This window comes from Ochotona curzoniae, unplaced genomic scaffold (genome assembly GCF_017591425.1).
Source record: "Ochotona curzoniae isolate NIBS_2020 unplaced genomic scaffold, NIBS_Ocur_1.0 scaffold_4701, whole genome shotgun sequence".
NCBI classification, from domain to species: domain Eukaryota; kingdom Metazoa; phylum Chordata; class Mammalia; order Lagomorpha; family Ochotonidae; genus Ochotona; species Ochotona curzoniae.
This window is the reverse complement of record NW_024467122.1, coordinates 31,589,154-31,604,725: the sequence shown is the minus strand read 5'-3', so window position 1 is coordinate 31,604,725 and position 15,572 is coordinate 31,589,154. Positions and strand designations below refer to the sequence as shown.

The window sequence follows — 15,572 nt, the reverse complement described above, 5'->3', positions numbered from 1 at the left end:
ATAGTGTGTTCCGTTCAATGTGAGTTCATTCTAGTCTGAAGCTAAACAAAAATATTTAACTTTCAAATGTGCCAGTGACCTCTTGTTAGCCAATTAATTCTGGCTTCCCCCAGAGCAAATTTTGTTCCTAAAATTCTGGAGGGAAAATTCCTAATACCTGAGATAAGAAGGAACCTTTTAAAACACTGTTAGGAAGCCAACTGCTCTCCAGGGCGAAGCTCCCAGGGCCTAACATCACTGAAGGTAAGCCTCCTCCCCCTTTCTAGGAAACAAGTAAGACCTCTTACTACAAAAGCAAATCTCATAAAAAAAAAAAAAGACTTTTTAATACACCAAAGTGATGTTGGAAGAATAAAGAAAGACTTTAATATCATTCCTCTACAGAGTTCAGCTTATGGTAACTTCCCCCCCCCCAAATCAAAGCAAAATTTAGAAAGCAACATTTTCTTCTAAGATTCATTGTATGTGTATCCGCCAGTTGCAATACTTTCAGATTTCTAGACAATTCCTCCTGGGTTGAAAGTGGACAGCCATCTTTGGCTTCCGACTCCACTTACTCACCTCAACCCTCAGCTTCCAGTTTTTCTCCACTGCTCTGTTATTCAGAGTGCTCTATCATTTTGTGTGACAACTGAGACAACACCAGTTTGGCCTGCCACAGGATCTTAAATTGAGAAATGCTACATTTATTGTCTTAAGCATGGTACCCAGGCGAATGTTCAGCTTCCCTCTGGTGCAAGCCTGCTTCGCCTCTCTTGGGTTTCAGGAAACATTTCCCACAATTTTGAGTGTCTTCAGACCACCATACAAGCACAAGTCACTCAAAACTGACCAGGAAAAATGGGCTGGATTAGCATTTGAAGGCAAGAAAGAGGAGCAAGACTCTCCCAAAGGAACACACACACACACACACACACACACACGCAGCAACATCCGGATGAGTGTTCATACATTTCTGTCAGTGTACCTGTGTCTGTTTCCAAGATACATTACCAGCCAGGGAGTCACCTTCCAGCTCTGCGAACAAAAACATGGTTTCTTTCCAGAGCCAGCCACTTGCCCCCGCTCCCAAGGGCACTCACCTGCTTGTGCTAAGAGAATTTTGCCATCAGCTCATAATTGGGAAAAGGAAGGGGGATATGTAGGGTTCAGCACCCAGAATTTCCTGTCAAGCTGATGGTCTAACCGTGCTCTTCTCCAAGAAATCGAGGGCAGCCCGGAGCAGCACAGAGTTTTACCCTTTACTTTGTCCGTCTTCCTCCCCACACCTAACACCCCGCTGCAATAGCCCAATGGCCCCCCAAACTGACGTGCTTTTGTAAGAATCCCATCTGACCATCACGAAGGGCAATTGCACATGTCCCTCCGAATGAATACCATGTTCCTCACATCCCTTCCCGTCTGGATGTTGGTTAGCCATCCCGTCTGGATATTTCAACGTCAACAGGGGTCATCCGAGTCTCTTAATGTGGACCTTCTGACAGAGCAGCTGTACAGGGGACAAGGGGGAGTGTATAGGGTCCAAGAAAAACCTGGCCGATTTCTTGTTTAAAGCCTCAAACTCTCTCAGACCCCTGTGAAGGTGGTGAGCTGCAAACCGGAAAGGGCCTACTGCATCTGCCACTCCCGCCCCCCAACCTGCAGTGCTCGAGCCTCCCTACCTTGGACCTCTCCTTGACAAGGTATTTGCCCAGCCGGCTCCCGCAGTACAGAACCAGCCTGTCGATGAGTGACAGGAGGAAGTTGATGGCTTCGCAGCCCTCCTCGTTGCCTCCAATCCACGTGATCTGGTCCCCGCGCAGGTGCCGCTTAGAGACTCCTGCGCGCGGCCCCGCCAGCTGGCCATCCCTTAGGACTCCGTCCTGGTGCAGTTGCTTGACGCGCTTCAGCACGCAGTCGCCCACCACTTCGCCCAGGAAGTTGTCCAGGTAGCAGAAGCCCACCTCGTGCAGGCAGGGCACGATGTACTCTATGGCGATTTTCTCCAGATCCCGGTTCATGATGTGTTCCAAGGGCATCTCACCTGCAAGACGCAGAGCACGGATCCCCAACGTGCACGCACCGGGACAGCAACTCTGGGGAGCGCCAAGCCAAGGCGCGGGGAGCGGAGCCCGGGGTTCAGAAATCTGAAGCGGCCAAGGTCCCCGAGCCTCCGAACTACCGCAGCACCAGGGACAGGGGAAAGTTGTCTGCAATTCGAGCCCGGGGGGATCGCCACTCAGGGAACAGTGCGAGTCTTGCAGTGCTCCGCAACCCAGCGCAGGACCAGCCCGGTGAGGAGTCGGAGGACCCCTCTGTAGGTGCGGAGCCACCGCAGTGGCGGCCTGGGGCAGGGAGAGGCTGTGGTCCGGCCCTGGGGCCGGCGGACTCAGCACGTCATGGGCCCCGCCCTGAGACCGCCTCCGGGACCGCCCGCTCCGCCTCCTGCCCATCACCCAGCCGAAGCTGCCCTGGCCGCTGCCCCGGCCGGGAGGGCTCCCAGCGAGCTGCGCGCCGGTCTCACCGTTTGAGACTAGGGAAAAACCGAAGTAGAGATGGGCCTTTTAAAGCCGGCCCATCATTTGCATATTGTTTTGCATACAATCTCCAGGCAAATGGAAAACCTGAATCTTAACTGTTCAAGAATTGCATAACAAGCTTTCTTGCCTGCCGCGTTCTGGGTTGGTCCCATCACAGGGTTTTGAAAATAAACATGGTAACGAAGGTATTACCTGAAGAATGGTCTTGCTTTCCTTCATGGGGTCAGGCCGCTGAAGGGGAGGAATGCCGATTTAACACCAAGTACAGTGACAGACTCATTTAACTCCTACTGTGTGCTCACATGAAGGGGGGGGTGACTAAGGAAAAAACTCTGGGTTATAGCTGATTGAACACTGCAAATACTGCATTTTCCATTGCCGGATAATTCCATCTTCTTACTTTGCAGGAAGTAAAATATGATGCTTGGGACCGGCGGTGTAGCTTAGCGGCTGAAGTCCTCGCCTTGAACGCACCAGAATCCCATATGGACGCCGGTTCTAATCCCGGCAGCTCTACTTCCCATCCAACTCCCTGCCTGTGGCCTGGGAAAGCAGTCGAGGACGGCCCAAAACCTTGGGACCCTGCACCCGTGTGGGAGACCAGGAAGAGGGTCCTGGTTCCCGGTTTTGGATGGCGCAGCACCGGCTGCTGCGGTCACTTAGGGAGTGAATCATCGGATGGAAGATCTTCCTCCTCTGCATATCCGACTTTGTAATAAAAAAAAATAATAAACCTTTTTGAAAAATAAAATATGATGCTCTAGATTTCTACCTTCACAATCAGTGGTACACCTGTGGACTACAGACATGTTCTCCACCTCTCTACTCCCCAACTCCGAATCAACTAGGTCTCTTGCTTTTTCCATGAACAGTTGTACCCCGAAAGGAGAAAGGAACAGATACCACCTACAAGACATTTTAGTAATTCACAGATAAGTCAATTGCATTAAAGAGTTTTGACTTTGCACCCCACTGAACACCAGAAATCAGAATGGGATTGGAGAGGGCACATAAATTGTATGGAAAACCATGTCCATATTTTCAGTTTCACCTTAATATGGACTTGGCTTCTTTGTTGAACAAGAGAAGGAACTGGATTTTCAGGTATTGCTGATGTTGTATGCAATTCTCCACAACTTTTTTCACTTTCACTCCTCCATAGCACAGTGCCTTCTGCCTCTGAGAAGAGAAAAAGAATCAAATGGGGACCAAGGGGGCATAGGGGTACCCGGGAGGAGATGTCTCTTGGCCCAGGGTTTAAGACTGTGAAACTGCTTCATCCCCGGAAGCTGGTAAGTCATAGGTTCACACTTTCAGCAGGAGGCGCCACTACTCAAACCTTGCAAGAGCCAGTGCTCAAGGAACCTTCAGGTGAATTCCAGGACAGGAATCCCAACATGTAGTCCGGGATAGGTACCTCACAAACACTTCCTGGGAACCCAATATCTGATCCTGAATCACAGCTGGATTCTGGGACAAGATGTCTAGTAGAAACAGGGACCTGGAGAGGTTCCCCAAGATAATTCACTGAAAGAGATTGCCAGCCAGACTAGCGTGGCCCAGAACAAAACCTCAGCAGCCGGAGAAGGCAAAGGGGAATTCTCAAGGGCGTCTGTCTCTTGGCTTTCTCTCCCTATCCAGTCGTGGTAAATATTTGCGCCCTGGACACGGAGACTTAAAGTAAAAACTGGAGCCCTGCTCACTTGTATCAAGAAGTGAAATGACGATGAATCACCAGACAGAAACAAGGCCCTTTCCTCCTATTTCTGCTGGACCCTCTCCCACCCCAAGTAATCAAGAACCACTCTGGTCCCCTCCTGGAATCTCCTCTAGCCAACTCCGGATGATTGGATGGCCAGTTGATGTCCAAACAGGATTGGCCTGATTGTGAGCCCTGATAAGCAGTGGCTAATGATCTTTGTCATTTTGGAGTCAATGTAGACCTCAGAAGGCCTCGTGAGAATGCCTCAAAGGGACGAGAACTGACAGGGGAAGCAGTGACAGATAACCCTTGGTCACTTTCTTAGTAGGTAGGATTGACTGCTAGGAATGACAATAAGGGAATTTACACAGACAGCAACATAAATCTGTAGTAACTAGTAAAACAGGAGGAAAGAAAGAGAGAAAGGAAAGAAAGGAAAGAAAGGAAAGAAGGAAGGAAGGAAGGAAGGAAGGAAGGAAGGAAGGAAGGAAGGAAGGAAGGAAGGAAGGAAGGAAAGAAAGAAGAAAATTATATACTCACTTTCTGGAATGAACATACTGGGTGACCCAGGACTTTAAACTCCAGGACTAGTGAGCTTTTGGTGCAGTAGTTAAGCTACTACTTGGGACACTAACAGTCCTTTACCAGAGTGCCTGCTTCATGGCCCAGCAATTGCACTGACAATCCAGCTTCCTGCTAACACACACACATACCCTGGAAAGCAGCAGGTGATGGCTCACATATTTGGGGGTTCTGCCACCCATGTGGAAAAAGTAGATTAAGTTTCCAACTCCTAGCATTGACTTAGATCAACCCTGGCTATTGCAGGCATTGGGGTAGTGACACAGCAGATGGAAGACTTCTCACTGCCTCCCTGCCTTTCAAAAAAAATGGTAAAAAATGCTTCAGTACTTTTAGAGAGAAATAATAAGTCTAGCTCCACGTAAAGCAATAGTCGGGGCAAATTCTGGTGACTGGTGGCCTTCAATTGCTCTAGATTATTTTCATTGCAAGGCATGGGCAGTTTAAAGAGCAATTTGATCTCTTGGTGCCATCCCTGCCTAGCAAGGACACTCGTTAATCAATCAAGGACTGTCCAGTCAGCTCAAGCTGCAAACACTACCTTTGGCAGAGGAACCAAAGAGAGCATGACTGGCAAAATCATAGTTTGTGATTACACACGCAGGTGCAGAAGGCTGGAGTCAGGCATGGGCTTTGAGTGTGAGCTCCCGGGGAATAAACACAAGCTCCTTGTCAACATGTGTTTGCTTTTGTTACTTGTTCATTCAGTTTTGTCATTATGAAAATGAACAGTAAGAACCTTCTTGCAGAAAATGATGCTACAGTATGATCTATGAATCACTGAAAAATTTAATCAGAAGAAAGTGTTTTGAAGAGATGAAAGTAACAGAAAACATCAAAACCCATGCAATATAGTCTCCACTGATTTTTGCTGGTGAAATGTGTCTCCAGCAGGCAACAAATATATGTTTTTTTTTTAAAATCCAGCTACTAATCTATGATTTTGATTGAACTTAAGCCATTTACATTCAGGGTTAATATGTATGGGTGGTACTTTGGTCCTGTCATTTTAGGAATGGGCTGTTCTTGATTTTCATTTCTTCAGCTACACGTTAGTGATTTAGTAGCATGTTATTTAACTTCATGGTCTTGTTAATTTCTTTTTTCTTCCTGATGTTGATTTTTGTTTTGTGGCTTTTCATTTAAGGAGATGTATAGTAGCTGTGTAATGGAGACTGTCATATCTAGTAACATGTTATTTAACTTCATGGCATTGTAAATTTCTATTTTTATTCCTATTGTTAATTTTGTATTATGACTTTTCATTTGAGGGGATCTACAGTAGCTGTGAAATGAGGACTAACATGCCCAAATGTGAGGCTACAATGTAGTATGCATCTCTACTTCCAGACAAAGATGGAGTTACAATGAAACTGTTTACTATATCTTGACAATAGGATGCTGGACTCTCTGCCATTGTCCATGCCTGCAATGATGGACATATGGCTATGAATGAAGAACTATACTTTAGTAATGATATAGAGGAACTAGTGGGGTGGAGGGGGGGGGAGAAATATGAGGAGGGAATAAAGGAAATACCAGGAGCCTATGGAACTGTATCATAAAATGATAATAATAATATTAATAAAATGTAAAATGTGAAAAAAAGAATGAACAGTAAAACAGCATGGAAGTTAAAAAAAATTAATGTCCCTGCCATGAACTTACATCCACTTTGTCTTCCAGGGTGTGTCTGCTGTCCAGATGCAGTCATGCTTAAATCTGTAGAGGAGAGGAAGGAAAGATGTTGAGTTTCTTTGCCTTAGAATTTGGAGTGAAAGGGATCTTAGTTGCCTCCAGGTCCAACATCATCATCCTGCAGATGGGGAACGAAGATGCAGCGGGTTGGACACTAGTAACTTTCTCAAGGCAGAAGTTTCAGGGAGGTGCAGGAAGAAGCCTCTGCCTTCTCTTCTGTAAAATGACAGCATTTTCACTTTCCTGTTTATGCATATTTTTAGATAAGGTGAAGTTTACAAAACATCAAATTAACCATTTCATAGGAAACATTTCAGCAGTATTTAGCACATTCACAAAATTGTATGGCCACCACCTCTAATCCCAAAATATTTTGGCCACCTTGAAAGAAAATACTCCACCCAGTAAGCATTTACCCCTATTTCCTCATCTCCCAGACCCTGAGAGCTGCTGAGCAGCTTTCTGTCTCCATGCGTTGGTCTATTCTACGTATTTTCTACAGCTAGAGTTCTGTGATCTTTGCTGATTGCACTCTTCCACTTAGCATAGTGTTTTCCTTTTTCTAAAGATTTGTTTTATTTTAACGTGTAGAAGAGAGAGGTGGGGTGGACAGATACAGATCTGTCATCCATTGGCTAAGCCAGACCAATGCCCGGAGCCAGCAGCTTCTTCCAGGTCTCCATTTTGGGTATTGGGACATGCATATGTACACACTTGACTACCTGTTTTCAACTCTTCCTGGCCCATACCTGTGAGTAAAAATTTTAGGCCAAATTTAGCTTGTTTTCTTTAAAGATAACTAATTTGAAAGGCCTCTCCTTCCAGTTACAGAGGGAAGGCGAGATCTTCCAACTGTTGTTCCAACTGTTGGTTCACTCCCCTAAATGATGCAATGGCTGGGACTGGACCAGACCCATACCAGGAGCCAGGAACTTCATCCAGGTATGAGTGGCAGGGGCCCAAACACTTAGGCCTGCTTCTGCTTTCCCAGGAACTTTAGCACGGAGATATAGGGTATAAATAGGGTATCCAGGGCTTGAACTGACTCTCACATGGGATGCCAGGTCACAGGTTGCAGCTTAACTTGCTGTGCCATAATGCCTGCCCCTATGCTTAACTTTCTGAAGAGCTGCCAAACTATCTTCCATAACAGCTGTACTATTTTACTCTAGAAATATGGAAGGGGCACTATCAGCTTTAATTCTATTTCTGAAGAGAACACTCCACATTTCTTCTGTCCTGTCACAAATTCTGCCATCCAGAGGTTCCCTCCCACCTATTGTACCTGAATATTCTTTTTTGTGTTTTAGCACATCAACAAGAGATCTGTTGTCATTATTTAGTGACATTAACATGTGCAAGGTCAATCTTATTTACTGGCTAGCCAAACATTCATAACATTTGCTACTGTGCAAAAATAGGTATTGTTAGCATTATTATTATTCATTGGAAAAAAGACAAAATCGAGATATAGAGAAGCTAAGGATCTTGGCCTAGGTCACACTGGGAGACCAAATTTAAGAGACTTCAGTATAGGAAGATCATGGGGAAAAATCATTCCGTGCCATTTGTTTAGCGTAGAAATGGTATCATCTTCAATTACTCCTTTTTAGTTGTTTTTTTTTAATTAGAACACATTCATCTGTGATGAAAAAAATTTAATAATTAGCTTATCAATACACCCATTATTGAATGGGCATAAACAAAACCATCAACTGATTAGTTAACCTCATTAAGAGTCATTTTACAAGCAAAAAATTCGGATGTGCTTTGCCTCAGCTAAGGCCCAGGGGCTTCCAGGGATCAAGCATAAATTCAGTGATGTAACCTGAGAGCTGGTGGTAAAGAACCAGTCTGCTGGGGTGAATGGTTCGCCCCTCAGGACACAGCAGGGGAGTTCACTTCCATGGAGTTGGTGAAACCAGAAAAGACGGAATACATGACCTTAGCTCACATCTGATCATGTTTCTTTCCTTGTGGAGTCTAACTCCTTCCCAGCTCATGTAAGATTGGCAAAGAAAGTGAGTTTCTATTTCTACCAGCTCCTCATTGTTTCTCAGGATAAAGACAAGCGTCAGCTCCTCTTGGGCGCTCTTTGATAATTCTGGCCATGCTCAGATACAGGGAAGTGTGATCTATCAGAAACACTCATTAATATCTTCCAATCCAAGTCTCACTGAAGCTGAAAATGTCTAAAAAGCATTTCCAGCAATCATGAAAATAGAGCAGTGTCAAATTTTAATATGAAGCATTAAAAAAAAAACACTTCTGTTTAATTTAAATAAAGCTTTTCTGAAGGGATTTCTAGTCAATAGAATTTTATCTAACATTGTGTGCTTTTTGAAGACTGAAATTTTCAATTTAGGATAGTTTTGGATTTATAGGAAAGTTGTGGAGATCTATTTATATGTTCCCATATTACTCATACCTGGTTTTCCCTATGGTTAACACCTGATATTAGTGTGAAGTATTTATCATAATATATGGACCAATATTGATGTATTGTTATCAAATAAAGTCCTAATTTTATTCAGACTTCCTTTACCTTTACTAATGTAAAGCATTCTGTTGAAACTTGTTCCCAGATTGAAATAAGTTCATTCCTGGTCAGTCTTCCCAACTCTATAGCCCCATCAGAAACCAGTCCAGAGTAGCCAATGAAGGCAGGAATGGACACCTTCAGCATAGGCCTTTTTCCCTTCCTATCAGCTCATCCCAGCAGCTCTGTGTGGTTGGCACCATTGAGAAGCACTTTCAGCCTGTGGGGCTCTGGTGTCTGGCCCTGCCTGGCCCTTTTACTGGCCTGGCGGTGGGAGATGGGAGCAGTAGGTTCCCAGGGGCCTGGGCGACACTGTCATATCAGCTCTGGAACTGGTGCATCAGCTTACCCCTGCCCTTGCCCCACAGCAAGAGTCTCATGGCTCCAGGATGCTAGGTCTCAAAACCAGAACATCCAACAGAGTCATCCAGTCAGCTTGTGAAAACATAGACTGGAAAATCCCTGGCCTGTGTTTCTGATCCAGCAGGCCTGGTGTGGCCCTGGGCAACGTGCCTTTCTCCCAGCTCCCCACCACGTCTGCTGATCTGGAATGACACTCTGAGGGTCACTTTTCTAAGCCAGTCAGTTCTCTGCCCTACCCAGGGGATTGTTAGTGAAGCATGGGCAGGGGGCTACACCAGCCAGATCCAGGGGCTCAGTCCCCTTGTTGTACATGAGAACCCCTTGGAAACTCTGGCAATAGGTTAGTGCAGGATCCCTACCCCAGATTAACAAATGAGCACTTTTAGGGGTAAGACCTAGGTATGGGCTCTTTAAAAGGCACAATAAATTATACAACAATGGTAATACATCAGTCAAACATCTGGCGATTTTCATGGGCGGCAGTAGTGGGAACCTGGGGTCTGAATGAACTGAAGAATTCATACTGGAGGGAGTAGTCCTCTCGTGTCTGTCTTCCATGCTGGACTCAGAAAGGAAAACAAACAGCCCTGGGGCCTCGGGCAGGCATCTCACCCCCCAGGAAGGGCGCTGGTCTCAGGATGAAGGCAACACAGAGGAAGGCACGACAGGGTGTTGGAAGAACTCGGGACCTTAGTGACATCAAGGGGCTGCTTATCTCCCTGTTCCTGGAACCATACCTACCTCTGGACTTCCAGCGACATGAGATAATATGTTTCCTCATGTCCAAGGTGAACTGAAGTCTGTTTACAGCAGCTAGCAGTCAAAAACATTCTAGCAAACAAGTCCTGAAAAACAGGTATTTGCTCTGAAGCGTCTTTAAAAAAAAATACATAACCTCTGCTCTCCTCTGGTCTCCGGGCTGTGCCTGCTACATGTCCACTGCACACTGCCGGGGACCAGCTCTAGAGAACAGATAGGCAAGGTGATGCTCCCACGGCAGGTTGCAGTCAAGATGTTGCATCTCCAGGCTGTGCATTTCCAGCCCTAAAGTGAGACTGGGGATAATTCTTTCCTCCCTAAGGTAGGAAATAACCAGGCAGAACCACATACTTGTTTAAAGTTTCTGGCAGTGCCTGCTGCAGTGACTGGTAGCCATGGAGGCTGGAGTGCTGTGCAGTGGCTGGTAGCAGTGGTTTGGGCAGCGGCCAGCTGCACAGCATCAGGTACTTCCCCCATTGTCAGATGCCAGGCACTGCTTGGCTCTGGTAACTTTGCCACCAGAAGCGCCAATGACTTGGTGCAGATCCTTATCTCCAGGTTGCCATACCTTCCCCATTTTGTTCCTCCCCAACCTTTTAACTCTTTCTCAAATCTTTCCAAGGGTTTTTGTGATTGATTCTTCACACTGAAGTCCCTCTGCTTAGTATGCCTTGTGCTAGCATTTGTTTTTGTTTGGTCTCCCAAAGGCCCACGTGTTACAGGTTTAGTCCCCCAAGTCTCATGTTAGTGGGTAACAGACTCAGGCTAATGGCTAATGAAGTGAGGCTGGAGACAGAAGGCAATCCCAGAATTGGAAGCTGGCCTTCTGGGAAGTGATTCGACTGGATTAGTTGCTGGGATGCAACCTTGAGATGGTGGCTTTATAACAAAAGGTCACATAGACACAGATGAACCTGCACCCTGTGTAATTCCTAGGTCACTGTGCGGTGGTCTGCAGGCACTCTACCCACCACCACCACAATCCAACACCAAACTATGGGGCTGCCTGAACTGTGCACCAAACCTTTGTCAGTAGCTTGTCTCAAGTACTCAGTTGCAGCAACGAAAAACTAAATACATCTAATAGCGATTTCAATTTTACCAACTAGACAGTGACAAATAGCCACATAAGACCTCCATGTCCATCTTGAACTCACTGGCAAATTCTACGAAGTGCTATTGTCCAATTCTAACTATAGACTGTCCTTGCTTTCTCCACCATCACCACCGCCAACCAGTCCAGCTCCCATCATCCCCTCCCCAGATGAATGTCCACCCCGGCCTCCTGCCGCCTGACCTCCCTGTTTCTGTACTTGCTCACGGCAATCTATTGTACACACAGAAACCAGATCAGCTCTCCTAAGACACAGGTATTTTTTTTTTTTACTGCAGTTCCTTATTTCCTTTTGATTCCTATCAAAACTTGATATGCTGGTTGGTTTGTTTATGGCAAGGGGTCTGTTTTGTATCTATCTTAGCCAATAATACTAGGGCAAAGATGTACAAACAACAGTAGTTCAGTGTCTGGCACAAATCAGGCATCCAATGAATGCTCTGCATAATTAGCCTTTTTCCTATTCACACATGAAATGTCATTTCAATAAATTCTGTATCGCTGATGTCTAGAATGTTTTTCTTTAGAAACAAATCTACAAATTTAAATCTAACAAAGTCAAAAGAAAAATAAATAAACATTTTTGGGAAACAAGTCAAACTGATAAAAAATAAAGAACCACGCATCCTTCCCACGGCAGAGAAGCAAAGCTTTCCCTCAAATCAGATTTGGTCAAAATGCTTCTGTTGATAAAGTTTGCTTTTGCCTAAACTGATTTTACTCTTTTAGTTAAAATAGATTCAGTTTCCTAAGCTGGTTTCCAGGGCATGTTTGAGGAAGATAGTCAGGGAATTTTACTTTGAATTCAATCTCATTCTTAAAACACATTTAGGGCCCGGCGTGGTGGCGCAGTGGTTAAGGTCCTCGCCTTGTACGCCCGGGATCCCATATGGGCACCAATTCTAATCCTGGCAGCCCCGCTTCCCATCCAGCTCCCCGCCTGTGGCCTGGGAAAGCAGCCAAGGATGGCCCAAAGCCTTGGGACCCTGCACCCATGTGGGAGACCCAGAGGAGGTTCCAGGCTCCTGGCTTTGGATTGGCTTAGTTCTGACCGTTGAGGCCACTTGGAGTATAAACCAGCAGATGGAAGATCCTCCTCTCTGTCTTTCCTTATCTCTGTATATTTGGCTTTCCAATAAAAATAAATAACATAAAATAAATAAATCTTTTTAAAAAAGTGATACATGGGCTGACACTCTGGCGGAGCAGGTTACACTGTAGCTTGTAGTACCAGAATCCCATATGGGTATCAGTTTGAGTCCTGGTTGCTCCACTTCTGATTCAGCTCCCTGCAAATATGCCTGGGAAACAGTGGAAGACTGTTCAGTTACTTAGGCCCTTAGACCCACATAGGAGACCCAGAAGGAGCTCGTGACTCGTGGTTTGGCTCTGGCCCAGTTCCAGCTAGTGAGGCAGGCCATTTGGGAAGTGAACTAGCAAATGGAATCTCTCTCACTCTCTCCCCACTACGGCAGTAACTCTGCCTTTCAAGAATATAAAATTAATCCTTAAAAAAGCTAAATAAATAAATAAATCTTTTTAAAGATTTATTTTATTTTTATTGCAAAGTCAGATACACAGAGAGGAGTAGAGACAGAGAGGGAGATCCTCTGTCAAATAACTCACTTTTCAAGTGACCTCAACGGCCTGAGCTGCGCCAAGCAGAAGCAAGGAGCCAGGAGTCCCTCTGGGTCTCCACAGGAACCTGCAGGAACTCAAGTCTTTGGGCTATCCTCAACTGTCCTCCCAGGCAACAAGCAGGGAGCTGGATGGAAAGTGGGGCTGCAGGAACCAGAATCGGTGCCCATATAGGATCCTGGTACATTCAAGGCAAGGGCCATAGCCACTACGCCACCACGCCGGGCCCAAAATAAATCTTAAAAAGAAATGGGGGTAGAGGTGGGACTCCAGCCGAGGATCTCCTATGCGAGATGTGAGTGTCCCAAGTGCAAGCTAACACTTCACAACAATACCTGCTCCCCTTCAGCTATTTTTATATTTATTAAAAGGAAAAAAATATAAAAGAATAAAACCACAAGAATTTATAATCTTACTTTTTGAACCTTTAATCAGTTAGGTCTTAACTAGTTTTGTCTTCAATTCCAGAGCTCCGATGAACAGATTTTACAGTCATAAAATAATTGAAGGATTCGGTGCGATGACTCAGTGAATAAATTCTCACCTTGCATGCATCAGGATCCCGCATAATTGCCAGTGTGTGACCCAGGTATTTCACTTCCCATCCAGCTCCCTGCCTGTGGCCTGGGACAGCAGTGGAGGACGGTCCAGAGACTTGGAGACCCTGCAACCACATGGAAGACCCAGAAGAAGTTGCTGGCTCCTGGCTTCTGACCAGCTCATCTCTGGCCATTGAGGCCATTTGGGGAGTGAACCAGCAGATGGAAGATCTTTCTCTCCGTATCTCCTTACTTCTGCCAATCGGAATTGCCTTTCCAATGAAAATAAACAAACCTAGAAAGAAAGAAAGAAAATTAAAAAAAAGATAGAAAGAGAAAACGGAGGAGGAAGGAAGGAATAAAGGAAGGAGGAAAAAAGAAAGAAAATAGCAGAAGAAGGTAGAAACAGGAACTGAGACACTGGTCATTTGAAAGTTCCTTCCCTTGTAAGGCAGGAACAAGGAAACAGAGAAACAGGGGAACAGCTAACTAGTTCCCTTCGGGTCCACCTTCTGCAGGAGGATTTAGGCAGTGAGTACTTCATTGTCACGCGAACTGAAACTGGCCTGTTCGGGAAATTTGCCTGTTACCTCAGAAAGTCAGATAAACAGCTCCCCTTCAGCTTGGAAATATGAAAACTTGGGTGTCTCCAAGTTGACATTTAGTTTGATCTGTTGGGGTCTAGTGCAGGAACTTAGTTCCAAACAATGGCTTTAGATGGCTTTTTATTTAGGAAAGGAGAAGGAGGAAGGAGAAAATTAGGCTAGTAAATGAAATGTCTTACTGAATACAATGGTGTTACTCTTAAGCCTGCCCCTCCATTTTCAAGTGTTCTCTCCTGCTTTTGTTTCTGTTCTTGTAATGATTTAAAACACACACACACACACACACACACACACACACACACACACACACACACACACAAACTCTCTCTCCCTCTCTCTCTCTCTCTCTCTCAAAGGGACATGTCTTCGGTGCAATAGCTGTTCAGCCACTTGCTAGTTCACCCATGAACCATATTGAAGTGCGTGGGTTCAAGTGCCATCCTACTGAGACTCCAGCTTCTTGGGAGGCCACAGTGTTTGGGCCCTACCATCCATGTGAGAGTTCTGAACTGAGTTCCATCTCTTGGCTTGCTATCAACTTTTGGGAGGATGGGGAGGTGGGCAATCAGTGGTAGACGGGTGGATAGGAACTTATTGTCTTTCTTGTCTGTGTCAGATATATATATTTTTAAATTTTATTTATTTTTAATGGAAAGTCAGATATTCAGAGAGGAAGAAAGACAGAGAGAAAGATCCATCCACTGGTTCACCCCCAAAGTGCCTGCAACAGCCAGAGTTGTGCCAATTTGAAGCCAGGAGCCAGGAACCTCCCAGGTCTACCACGTGGGCACAGGGTCCCAAGGCTTTGACCTGTCCTGAACTGCTTTCCCAGGCCACAAGCAGGGAGCTGGATGGGAAGTGGAGCTGCCAGGATTAGAACTGGCGCCCATATCTGATCCTGGCGTATTAAGGAGAGGATTTTAGCTGCTAGGCTACCAGGCCCTCTCAAATACATTTCTAAAAATAAATAACACATTAAAAATGAACACTTAACTTCACATCTTCATTTATGCAGCTAGGTCTTTCTTCATCCTCCTCAAAACACGCACCTCCAGAACTCCTCAGGCGAAGCTCTATTTGTCAAGTACAAAAAGGAAACAGGGAAAGTGAATATCTATGTAGATTTCAAAACATAAAGACTGCTCAGAGTGCTGCTTGCTTCCAAGCTGGGGAGTTCAGTGAATGTCCTGCAAACACCTTCAGTGAATTGGAATCTTCATGATGAACATGAAAGGATGAGGAGTTGGGTCATAGGGAGGGGTCAGTAAAACCAGGGAAAGCAAACAATGCCTAGAGGGGTTGGGCAGATTGAGCTGCTTAAGGTCACATCAAGGGTGGGAAGAACTGGGCTGACTATAGGCAGAGAAGTGAGATGTAATGCATGATAGTTACTGGACAAAATAAATATTTAAAAAAGGGGGTTGGCACAGTAGCCTAGTGGCTAAAGTCCTCATCTTTCACACACTGGGATCCCATATGGGTGCCAGTTTTAATACCAGCAGCTCCACTTCCCA

General features: G+C 45.4%; 1 protein-coding gene across 16 annotated transcripts in view; it reads right to left on the bottom strand.

Annotated features, from left to right (window-relative positions):
• The window catches only part of EGLN3 (egl-9 family hypoxia inducible factor 3), a 101,704-nt gene that overhangs the window by 22,346 nt on the left and 63,786 nt on the right, over positions 1–15,572 (bottom strand). For 9 of the 16 annotated variants that reach the window (XM_040970124.1, XM_040970125.1, XM_040970128.1 and 6 more), the window contains 3 exons: positions 15,052–15,131; positions 6,472–6,525; positions 1,662–2,023 (listed from right to left, as the gene is read on the bottom strand). In XM_040970124.1, coding sequence (XP_040826058.1) covers positions 1,662–2,023; positions 6,472–6,517 — 408 coding nt within the window. In that variant the 5' untranslated portion in view covers positions 6,518–6,525; positions 15,052–15,131. Of the gene's footprint in view, positions 1–1,661; positions 2,024–2,711; positions 2,751–3,570; positions 3,699–6,471; positions 6,526–13,458; positions 13,585–15,051; positions 15,132–15,572 lie in introns of those variants that run through there. The other 7 variants (XM_040970121.1, XM_040970137.1, XM_040970130.1 and 4 more) reach the window with 5 other exon arrangements.